Here is a 12225-nt window from a genome sequence, read left to right as displayed (position 1 = left end):
ATTTATCCCTACGGTGTTTTGGTGATTGATGACAATGCATTTGCGGACTAATCGGGTGCTTTGAGTTTTCAGATATTCATTCTTCGGCACGGAACGATTATTTCCCCTCGGCGCTCTACTCAAGATGGTGTAGTTTCTTTCGTAACTTTGTTGGTGGACTAAGTTGCGTAGTAGTCACCGTACTATCAAGAGGGGATCTGCTTCGGTATGGTATGGGTGGAATCAACACGTACACGTCCTCATCACATCCTCCGTTTCTTTCCGCCCCTATGGAGCTTTCTTTTCTCCACTCTTCAACTGTTCTTGGACCCAGCGGTAGTACCGCGGGCCACAGCGGTAGTACCGCTGAGGCTCACTAAGCGGCAGTACCGCTCCTCGGAGCGGTAGTACCGCTTGATGGCCTCAGCAGCAGTACCTATGTGGATCCGTGCTCCTACCGCCTCGACACTGTGGTTGGAGCGGTAGTACGGCTGAAGTCCACTAAGCGGTAGTACCGCTCCTCGGAGCGGTAGTACCGCTTGCTGGGGTCAGCCGCAGTACCGCTGTGGCTTCGTGCTCCTTCCGCTTCGATTCGAGTGCGCATTTTCTCATGTCGGGTTTTGCGGTACTAGCTGCGGTAGTAGTGGCGGTAGTGCTGCTTGTGAGCGGTAGTACCGCCCTGTCTCCGCGGTAGTACCGCTCTGGGTCCCAGCCCCAGCCCTTCTCTTCTGGCGCGGCAGTACCGCTGAGGGGGAGCGGTAGTACCGCTTAAGGGCGGTAGTACCGCTCTGCCTCCTCGGCAGTACCGCTCTCTGCGGGGCTGAGTGGGGGGTAACGGTTGACTAGTTTCCCCCACTATAAAAGGGGGTCTTCTTCCCCCCCTTTGACCTACCTCTTCCCCCAACCTCCATTATTGCCCAAGCACCATTTATTGCTCAAGCTCCATTGAATACCCCAAGCTTCCTCTTGCCCGATCTATCTTCCTAGCCAATCGAACTTGTTGATTTGCTCGGGAGTGGTTGAGAAGGGACCGATCTACACTTCCACCAAGGGATTTTTTATTCCCCCACTCATCCTTAGCGGATCTTGTTACTCTTGGGTGCTTGAGCTTCAGATGCCTTCCAGGGTTTCTGGGTTTCGTTGTGTGATTTGTTTGGTTCTTTGCATTCATCTTTGCATCATGTGCATTGCATCATGTCATTTCTTTTCTTAACTCAACTAAATAAATGACATGGATCTTTGATCCATTTAAACCGAGGGAATTCACATGGTGATTCTCTTTATAACATATCCTCCCAATATTTAGGGAGCTATATAAAACCACTCCATTGTTTTGGAATTCACCTTAACACACTTGCATATTAAATTCCTTGGCCTTTTTATTATTCAAGTGTTGACTCTCTAACCTTGCCTTATATTTCTTTCATCATTTTCCGGAGCTCCACCAAAAATCCGAACATTTTTGGACCTCCCTATCACCTACTTCCTATGCAAAACCATTTGAATTATATCCAAATGTTTTCGTTTCAAACTTCACCCACGTGATCATTTCCATTTTTCGTGGATCCGGCTCATTTTTGTGACTCTGAGAAAATTTACGTCATGTTCAAACTCCACTGCTATCCCTCTAGGCTTTTCTTCCAAGTTTGGGTTTCTTTGAAATAGTTAAAGAGAGAGAGGGAGAGCCAAACCAGCCCATCTGGGGTCTCCAACCAGCAGCAGCATTGGGCCGGCCTCTAAGGCCCATTTGCCCCAAGCCCACCTAACGCTTCTAGCCCTAGCGCTGACTGAAACCATCTCCCCCTCGATCCCTCTCTCCCTCCTAGCGCCGCCAGAGAGAGGATCGAACCCATCTCCCGACCTCCTCCTTCCCTCGACCCCTCCTCTCGAACCCGCTCGCAGGCCCTCTCCCGATCCCATCTCACTCACAGTCCTCCCGCCGCCGCCTTTCTACCCCACTTTCCCGGCGCCAGCTTGTTAGATCCCGGCGCCAGCTTCAGGTATTCATCCGAACCTTTCCTGGCCTAACCTTTCGTCTGCATACGATATGCGCCCGTGGCTCACAGCTCCTACGGCGCGCAGGGAAACGCCTGTAGAATTAATTCGCGTACCGACGACGGTCGGCCCTAGATGTGAGAATTGAACGGGTGGCACACAGAATTATATTTGATTTTAGTGGTGCAGCAGGTATGAGCTTTCGATTCTTGTCCTTCTGGCCAAACCATTGGGGTGCGTTTGGTTGTATTGCCCAGCTTGCCTATAGCTGAGCTAGCTTAGCTCGGCTGGGCTATCTTTGCCTTAGCTGCGCGTTTGGTTCAACGCCGTTGCTGGCAAGAGCCAGCAGCTAACCGTTTGGCTGTGTTGAGGGCAAGCTAGCTCGTCTTGATAGGATCCAAATACTACTCCCTCTGTCCCATAATATAAGAACGTTTTTTTACATTAGTGAGGGACTAGTAGCTTACTAGTTGAAGGCACGTGCGCATTATTATTTGCAATTTTCACACGAACAAGAAGAAAATTAATACAAACTTAGTACTTTCTACATGAATTGCCTTAGCTTTGTAACCTCATGCCGAGTTATTAAGAGAAAACTCATGCTAAGTTACAATGTCCTGATATTTTTCACTTTCTTAAATTGACAAAACATGTCAAGAAATTCTGGTTAGCACTTACTTTACTAACTTGCAGTCAGTATACACAAAATGGCAATTAACGTCATGGGATTATATTTTGGTTAGAAAATGATCATCTTCATGTAGTATTCTACGTCACTTGGTTGGAATTATTAAAGTATTATTAGATATCTTCTAAGTATCTAACAACAGTTGCCATAAAATTGCATGTACGTCCATATTGTATATGCATGGCTCATCTTTTTATGTTTTTTTTAGAGAAAAACATCTTTTTTATGTTTTTTTAGGAAAAAACATCTTTTTATGGGTTTTTTTAAGAAAAAAACATCTTTTTTATGTTTTTTAAGAAATAAAAACATCGGTTTTATGTGCTATAAAACAGTCGTCCTGCTCGCCCGTCCCACCTGGGCTGAATGCGATGTTCGGTTGACAGCCTGATACTCGGCCATACGGGCCATGAAGGTTGTCATTGGGCCAGCTGTGCCACTCCATACAGTTTTAGAAAAACAACAACGCCAAGCCCAGGCCACACGCCACTGTTTGCTGCGTCTGCCTCTGACCGACTGTCGAGCAGACAACACAGCACCTGCAAACCAGCGCGCCGCAGCTCCCCTTTGTCAGATCCCGTTCCTGCCCTAGACCCATCAAACGCCAACCCAATGTGACGCCCCTGATTTGACCATACACTAATCATACACGCAAACGTGTACGATTAAGATCAGGGACTCATGGGAAGATATCACAACACAACTCTACAAATAAAGTAAGTCATACAAGCATCATATTACAAGCCAGGGGCCTCGAGGGCTCGAATACAAGAGCTCGATCATAGACGAGTCAGCAAAAGCAACAATATCTGAGTACAGACATAAGTTAAACAAGTTTGCCTTAAGAAGGCTAGCACAAACTGGGATACAGATCGAAAGAGGCGCAGGCCTCCTGCCTGGGATCCTCCAAACTACTCCTGGTCGTCGTCAGCGGGCATCACGTAGTAGTAGGCACCTCCGGTGTAGTAGGGGTCGTTGTCGACGGTGGCGTCTGGCTTCTGGGCTCCAACATCTGGTTGCGACAACCAGGTAGAAGGGATAGAGGGAAAGAAGGAGAAAGCAACCGTGAGTACTCATCCAAAGTACTCGCAAGCAAGAAGCTACACTACATATGCATGGGTAAATGTGTAAAGTGCCATATCGGTGGACTGAACTGCAGAAAGCCAGAATAAGAGGGGGATAGCTAATCCTTTCGAAGACTACGCTTCTGGCAGCCTCCGTCTTGCAGCATGTAGAAGGGAGTAGACTGCAGTCCTCCAAGTATCATCGCATAGCAATAATCCTACCCGGCGATCCCCTCCTCGTATCCCTGAGAGAGAGCGACCACCGGTTGTATCTGGCACTTGGAAGGGTGTGTTTTATTAAGTATCCGGTTCTAGTTGTCATAAGGTCAAGGTACAACTCCAAGTCGTCCTGTTACCGAAGATCACGGCTATTAATAGATTAACTTCCCTGCAGGGGTGCACCACATACCCCAACACGCTCGATCCCATTTGGCCGGACACACTTTCCTGGGTCATGCCCGGCCTCGGAAGATCAACACGTCGCAGCCCCACCTAGACCAACAGAGAGGTCAGCACGCCGGTCTAAACCTAAGCGCCCAGGGGTCTGGGCCCATCGCCCTTAGCACACCTGCACGTTGCGTGGGCGGCCGGAAGCAGACCTAGCCTAGTGGCGTTCCAGTCCAATCCAGCGCGCGCCGCTCCGTCGCTGACGTCAAGAAGGCTTCGGCTGATACCACGACGCCGGGATACCCATAACTACTCCCGCGTAGATGGTTAGTGCGTATAGACCAAATGGCCAGACTCAGATCAAATACCCAGATCTCGTTAAGCGTGTTAAGTATCCGCGAACGCCGACCAGGGCCAGGCCCACCTCTCTCCTAGGTGGTCGGAACCTGCCCTGTCGCTCCGCCTCAAAGATCCACACAGAGGGCCGTTGGGACAAAGGTCCTTTCAGCCCCCAATCCGTGAATCACTCGCGGGTGCTCCACAAGCCGACCCGTCTTTAGTCACCACATGTATCATGTATAAAGCATATAGTATATACCCGTGATCAACTCCCGAGTGATCACGACCGGATAGTATAGCATGGCAGACGGACAAGGATGTAGGGCCACTGATGAAAATACTAGCATCTTATACTAAGCAAGTAGGATTGCAGGTAAAGGTATCAACAGTAGTAGCAAGGACAGGCTATGCATCAGTATAGGATTAACGGGAAGCAGTAACATGCTACACTACTCTAATGCAAGCAGTATAGAGAAGAGTAGGCGATATCTGGTGATCAAAAGGGGGGGGGCTTGCCTGGTTGCTCTGGCAAGAGAGAGGGGTCGTCAACAGCGTAGTCGGTCGGGGCCCCAGCAGCGACGTCGGTCTCGTGGTCTACCGGAGAGAAGAGGGGGAAGAAACAATAAATATTTAAGCAAACAGATGCATAGCGATGCATGACATGTCAAGTTACGGCGTTAGAGGTGCCCCAACGCGGTAGTAGGTGATACCGGTGAAGGGGAATAACATCCGGGAAAGTATCCCCGGTGTTTCGCGTTTTCGGACCGGTGAAATAGAGGGGGAAAGTTGCGTGTTCGCTATGCTAGGGATGCGTGGCGGATAAACGGGCTGCGTATCCGAATTCGTCTCGTCGTTCTGAGCAACTTTCATGTACAAAGTTTTTCCATCCGAGTTACGGTTTATTTTATATTAATTTTAAAAGATTTAAATCATTTTTTTGGATTTATTTATTTAATTTAATCAACATTATCCAGAATAGTGCCTGCTGACATCAGCATGACGTCAGCATGACGTCAGCAGTCAACTGACGTGTGGGTCCCGATCGTCATACTCTGTTTTAATTAACTAACAGTTAATTAGGTTAATTAGTGATTAGGTTAATCTAATTATAATTAATTAACTTAATCAATTCCTTAATTAATTAATTAATTATTATTATTATTATTTTAAAATTCTTTTCTTCTCTTTTTTTTAATTAAAACGTTCTGGGGCCGGGCCCCACATGTCAGTGGCCCAAGGGGCCACAGCGATTCGGGCGCGCGGGTTATGGGCGCAGGCACCCAGCCCGATTGGCAAATGCCCAGATGGGCAGGGGGGGCGCCGGCCACGGGCACGGCAAGCCCGGCCGCCTGGGACGACAGCGGCAGCGGCGAGGGTGGCCGGAATGGGGCGGCGCCGGCGATGCTGGGCAGCGGGGGGGTGCGGCAGAGGTAGCAGCTGCCGCAGCAGTGGCGGGCGATGCGAAGGCAGGCGGGCACGACGGCCGCTGCGGTCGTGCGCGCACGGGGAGGAGGAAAGTGGGGGCGCGTGCGGGCTTGAGGGCACGCCGGCGCGGCAACGCAGCGGGGGGAGAGGCAGGAGGCGGGGCACGGCGTGCTGCGGTGGTCGAAGCTGACGGGCACGGCGGAGCGTGCGTGCAAAGGCCGCAGCCAGGGGGTGCGCCCCGACACGGGTGAGCGAGAGGGGAGGCACGGGGCTGTGCGGGGGCGCGTGCAGGAGCAGAGCTCCAGGCGGGGGGGAGGGGCCATGGGGCTCGTCCGACCTGATACGAGGCGGGCGCGAGCGTGCGACGGAGAGGGGAGAGGAGGCCGAGGGCCTCACCGGGGTGCGTAGGGTCTGGGGAGCGGGGGTTGGGGAGGAAGATGGCGACGACGCCGTAGAGGAGCAGTCCGGTGATGGGGGGGGTCTGGCGACGGGGAGGTCGAGGCGGAGGCGCAGTCCAGGCGGCGGGGTGCGGATCGATCCGGCGGCTTCGGGGTTGGTGGCGGGGCGAGGCGACGGCAGCGATGCGAGGCGGCGCCGAGGACGCGCGCCAGCGTCGAGGAGTGGGGGGGCGCGGTCGCCGGGGAGAGGCGGCGGGGTCGGCGATGGTGGTCGACGCGGGCGTCGGGGTCGAGGGGTGAGCGCCCCCGATCCAGAACGTGGGGAGGGAGTGGGAAACGGGGGAAGTGGGGGATGGGATCGGGCTAGGGTTTCGGTGAGGGGGATAAGGGGAGTGGGGTGGGCCGGCGTCGGTGGGCCGGCTGGGCCGGCGTGGTCGGCTGAGCCAACTGGGCCAAGGGGCCCAGTGGTGGGGGGGGGGGGGCTTGTGGCCTGCTGGGCCGAAGCTCAGGGGCAAGGGGGGGTTCTCCTTTTCCTTTTTTTTGTCTTGTTTTCTGTTTTCTTTATTATATCTTTATCTCTTTATTTTAGTTGCATTTTAATTTAGTAAAATATACACTTAGTATCTAATTCAGTATTTTGACTTAGTCCATAGTCACAAAAAGTCTAGACCCCAAATAACTTAGTTTGACATTTTATTAATCATAAAAGTTATTCAAATAATCATTTTTACTACTGTTTTATTCATCTCATAGTATTTAAACATTTTATAAATGTGTGGTTTTTCCCCAATAATTATCTATGCAATATTTGGTTCACTCCGAACATTTTAGTTTTAATATTTGAAAACTTTTATTGTTTGCCTAATTTTGAATTTGAATTTGAATCGGTTTCGAACTAACTGGAGATTAGCAACTATAAACGAGGTCACGTGTCATCATTAGCAGAGGATCACTGTAGCTTAATTACCCGGACGTCACACCAAAGACCGTCGCGGCGCCGGTGAAGCGCACGACCTCGCCATCCGATACTCGCGCTCGCCTCGTCCAGTCTTCCTCGGCAGGCACGGCCATGCTCGCATCCGGCAGCCATGGCCACACACAGCAGCATGTGCGGATGTGCCACGCTCCACGGCTCCACCACGGTGGGGCTTAACAATCGGTTTCTTTCTCCACGCATCCAGCCATCCAGGCCAGGGAGGTTGGCATGCAATCTATTTGCCGAAGGCGGCCGTGGTTTGTGGAGTTTTCCAGAAGAAGCGACTGACTTTTAGGTTGGCGGGAGGACTGTGAGTGGCGAATCCATGTGACCTCAGCCGTTCGATCCAACATATTCGACGGCTACAAATGAATTATTCTGCAAGGGGCAGGTACAACTGGTGAGACGAAGGTAGATTCAAAAAATTGTGTACTATAGTAGTAGAGATAGAGATAACAAGTGCATCATCACTACAATACCTTGAAAAAACAGTGAAACAGCTATAAGCAGATCAAGTTGTAAATAGTCATGCAAAAATGCAGCGCAACTTATGATGATTAATTTAACACACTGACTGATAAAGAATCTGAGTAAAAAGCTTATTGTTCAGGAATGAATAACTCTGTGACATCATTACATGCCTGCATGAGGAGGCATGGTCATTATCTCCCTAGGAGACGATGCCGGAAGACATACAAAATAATCCTGAAAGTTTGCAGTGAAATGAATCACACAGCAGGAGGAACGGGAACGTATTCAGGAAAGTTATCACCGATCCAGCACCCAAACTCTTGAATAGCAGCCATCGGTCTCCCCTTCAACATGGAAGCCACTCGTTCATTGGTGGCCACAGATGTCTGTAGCGCAAGTCGGATGAAGAGAGAGTATTCTTCAATGTCATCAATTATTTTGATTAAATTCTCATTCGGGTTGGTACGTGTGTGGAACGCATAGTATCTGACATACTATGTTTTTAAGGCGTCCGTAAGGCGACGCCTAGGCGTCGAGGCGGGCGTCGAGGCATCCCCCAGCGCTTTGCAAATATGCCCGCTTTAGGCGCCTAGGCGTCGAGGCGCCCCCCCAACGCCTTAAAGCGAAGCGTCGCCTTAAAAACATAGCCGACATATCACGCAGCGCGTCATGTCTTGAGCTGCACTCTCATCACACTTCACCCACTTACCTTTATCACGTTTGCCACCTCTAGGACGCTTCGAAGACGAGCATTCATTAGTGGTGTCGTCAGGAACATAATCTGAATCATAATGTGTTGCAGGATCAACCTTAACATCACTCATATTTTCTTCTCGGTATCACCAATAAAATCCTTGTCACATGCATGAACACGGTCATAGGGTGTTTGAAGGACCGTGAACTCTCCGGTAGCATGCTTATCCTGAAATATGAACTCCATCTAATCAATGTTAGCAATAGGCACATTGATATATTTCCCCCTTTTATCTTTGTTCTGGAAGAGAGAAGTAGCACGAAAATGTTAGTTAGCTACAAAAGATAAAATATGATACTAGATGGAAATATAATTTGACAAAGTTTATATGTAGCGCTCACATTCTTCAACCAAACACACCCTTGATCTTCGGTTTTGCTAGAGCACGTCTAGATGTGCCCTAAGTATTGCACATCAAAGTGTAAGTCCTATGTCATTGATTTTACTCGGAGATTCATGCAGGTATTTTCCTTTTTCTTTTGCTTTTCCTTTTTATGTTGATTGAGTCACTTAGATTTGCAGTAACTAGACAGACCCTTTGATCTTTCTATTTAGAGTAATCATGATATTTTAGTTTTCGACAAGTGTTAATGCTACTGTACTAACTTTTTCCTTTTGATAGCCACGATATTCAACTATTGGGTGTGTTAAATTCTCGAGGATGATGAATCGTCAGTTTGCGAATATGATAGTACACAATTACCCCAAGGGAGTTTATTCCCTGCGCCGGATCAACCTCATGGAGTATCTCTTCTACCCTTCAACAGAAGCTGCCGAAAAGGCAGAAGTGAATAAGAAGGGATGGTTATCCACCATGTTGAAAGGGAGCCCCAAGCAGAGTCTGCCCAAGACGAACATCAACTTCTCATCACTGCCTAACATGGCCGACTTAACTACCAGGCATTTCTTCTCCCTGCTGAGAGGGCAGGGGGAGGGCTCTGTCATGTTTGTCAGCCCTAACGTCCACACGATGATGTACGACACTAGCACGGACTTCGTCTTTGGCATGCCACAAGCCAACTTCTGTAAGCAGAGTGACTCAATCGCCCTGTCCATCACTCGGCGGAGCTATGGCCAGGACAACCACAAGCTCTATGTCATAGGAAAAGGAGAGGACAATGCCTTGTTCGAGGTCTTGAACTATACCAGGACAACTGATCTGAACAACTCGTCTTGGTACTGGCGACCTCTACCCTGCCCGCCACTGTTTCGGCCGTGCCTGCCTGGCAGCAACAGCAAAGTTTGTCCTCCCTCTGCAGCCGCTGTGTTGGATGCCGCCACAATATGTGTCTCATCTGTGGATGCTGGAGCCTGCGCCTTCTTTGACACGGCAACGCGCGAGTGGAGGCAGGCTGGCAGCTGGGTGCTGCCCATCCACGGTGCGGCGGAGTATGTCCCTGAGTTTGACCTCTGGTTTGGCCTCGACGATGTCATTGGCAACCCCAACCATTGCCTGCGTGCTTTTGACTTTGATTCCTCCAGGCGACCGGTGGTGCGGCACTCCTGGAACTATCTCAGCGTCCTGCCCGATGAGTGGTTGCCGCGGCAGAGGCACCTGCTAAACATGGGCTCAGGCAAGTTCTGCATCGCCACCAGCTTTCGAAATCTCTTGAGGCACACCTCGTGCAGACCACTTCATGGTGCAGTCAATGAGCTTACTGTCTTGACCGGCGTGGAGGTGGTGCGCAATGTCAATGGTTTCCAGATCATCAAGCACAAGTCTGAATGTTACAGCTTGGAGGACAATAGAATCCACTGTGTGCTCTGAGGAAAACTTATCTATGTTTCACTGTTATTGGATGGATCCTTCCATGTTTTTTCTTCTCAGATGTGAATGAAAATATTTGCTTACCTTTTATCCCCATGGTTGAAATAGGCAATTGATGGCTGGAAGAATAAATGAAAACATCATGCATGCTGTGCATCTTTCTTTATGAAATATTGTTTCTTTGGTAAAATTTAGAAATTAAAATTGTTGGTCATGCTATCTGCTTAAATTCTAGCATATGTTTTTAGTTATTTTTTACCTCTGCACTTGAGCCAACTAGTAAAACTTCATCTTGAGGATTTCTCCGTTGTTTCTCCTTCTACCTTTATCTCGAGTGGAGAATGCGCGCCCGCCTTGCCCCTAGCAGACCACACCCGCCATTCTTTGTGGTAGTGAACTGTTTTGGTATGCTTGCTTCTTCGAAGAGTATTCCCACCATATGATTTTGTGACTTAAACTAGTTTATATTTTATTACTTAACTATTTATGCTCAAAGTTTGACACTATAGTACAGGGGGCTCAATAAACCCGGACCGAGTGAGTGTTAATTATCCTGCTTTGATGCGCTTGTTATTTGGTGAGTTTATTTCGCTGGTTCTTCCACTTTCATGTTTTCATCGTGTTATGAGGCCGCCGCTATGAATCCGTCTGGTGGTAACTTTGGTCCTTGACTCTGATCGTTCTTGTTTAGTATTTTGTAGTATCTATACACTGTTCAGCGTGCGCGTATCGGCATTTTATAGAACTGTTTTTTTTTTCATTGCCTGTTTTAGCTAATTATAATCTCTACTATTAAAGGAGAATCGAACGTCGTGATGGTTCGACCTCCCACATCCCTCGTACAATTCTCACTTACCCCGCACGATAAAACGATTCCCACTTCCCCCATGATAAAAAGAAAAAGAAACCCACGTACAAAAAACAATCACGATCAGGCACCCACGTCCCTCACCCCATCTCCCGATCCCATCTGTCTACCGAGAAAAATCCCTCGGCCGTCCAGCCCGAACTGCCGTGCCGATGAAGGAGCCCACCCCGAGGAGTCCCTCGATCCAATCCTCGCCCTCGCCATCGCCGTCGACCCCGCCCCTCTTCCCTCCGCCGTTTAGCCCAAACCGTAGCGCCGGTGCAGGAGCCCAGGCCACCCACGTGAAGGCAATGGCATAAGCCGTGTTATCGTCTTATCGAGGTCGAGGGGTCCCTTGCGCCAATCCTCGCGCTCGCCCTCACCGCCATCACCGGCGGCCCCGCCGCTCTTCCCTCCGCCTTCTAGCCCGAACCATCCCGCTCTGGTGCAAGAGCCGAGGCCACCCACGTGAAGACAATGCGTAAGTCACCTCATTTTGGTCGAGCGGTCTGCTGAGCCAAACCTGGCCCTCACCCTCGCCGGCGTCAGCGGCCCCGCCCGTCTCTAGGTGGTCAGTTACTCGATCTCGGTCATCCGACTCATCTCAGGCGAGTATGTCATTGGTGCGGACGCCGTGTCGGACAACAACAGTGCAAGCTCATCGCTAGCTCATATGAGTCTTTGGTCGGCACCCTCCTACTGCCGCTCTCTGTGTTGGTGCCGACACCACACTCCTCACTTTTCTTAGACAAAGGGAAAGACGAACGCCGGCGTCAGCAAGGTTGTCACCCCCCCTCTCTCTTTAACTCTCTTATTTTATTTTTACATCCTTGTCACAATATTGATCTGTGTTGCTATTGTTGTCTGAATGAAGTGACCTGCTGTTGTTGTAATAACAGAAGTGAGCTGCCGATTTTTGAATGAACTTGACTTGTTTGCATATTCTTGTATGGGCAGAAGAAATATAGAATTGACCTTGTGTACTAACTGTTGTATGGATGTCGGTGGCCATCACCTGTCAAAGGAGGGTCACGCCAGATGTTGTGGAGGTGACGCACTCGGCCGGCGAGGAGCTCCGGGTCAATGACGGTGGTGGCTGATGAGCAGAGTCTACTCATTGAACAGGTCATCCACCGT

At 49.8% G+C, this 12225-nt stretch overlaps 1 protein-coding gene across 2 annotated transcripts; it reads left to right on the top strand.

The window, feature by feature from the left end:
* Window positions 1-1777: 1777 nt before the first annotated feature.
* LOC125509725 (uncharacterized) lies at window positions 1778-10331 on the top strand. Of its 2 annotated transcripts, XM_087526460.1 has the most exons (3): window positions 1778-1979; window positions 2062-2166; window positions 9096-10331. In XM_087526460.1, the coding sequence occupies exon 3, from the start codon at window positions 9135-9137 to the stop codon at window positions 10239-10241; it is 1107 nt and encodes a 368-aa protein (XP_087382586.1). In that variant the 5' UTR covers window positions 1778-1979; window positions 2062-2166; window positions 9096-9134; the 3' UTR covers window positions 10242-10331. The 2 variants fall into 2 exon arrangements, with proteins under 2 accessions (XP_087382586.1, XP_048530705.2); XM_048674748.2 differs by lacking the exon at window positions 2062-2166 and having other exon boundaries at window positions 1779-1979.
* Window positions 10332-12225: the final 1894 nt, after the last annotated feature.

Source organism: Triticum urartu, chromosome 5A, assembly GCF_056163025.1.
Source record: "Triticum urartu cultivar PI428250 chromosome 5A, HENAU_Tu73, whole genome shotgun sequence".
Classification (NCBI taxonomy): domain Eukaryota; kingdom Viridiplantae; phylum Streptophyta; class Magnoliopsida; order Poales; family Poaceae; genus Triticum; species Triticum urartu.
This window is presented reverse-complemented; position numbering and strand designations above follow the sequence as displayed.

Bases quoted from the DNA above. Each gene is read 5' to 3' on its own strand.
- LOC125509725 (XM_087526460.1), top strand. From the start codon at position 9,135: ATGATGAATCGTCAGTTTGCGAATATGATAGTACACAATTACCCCAAG.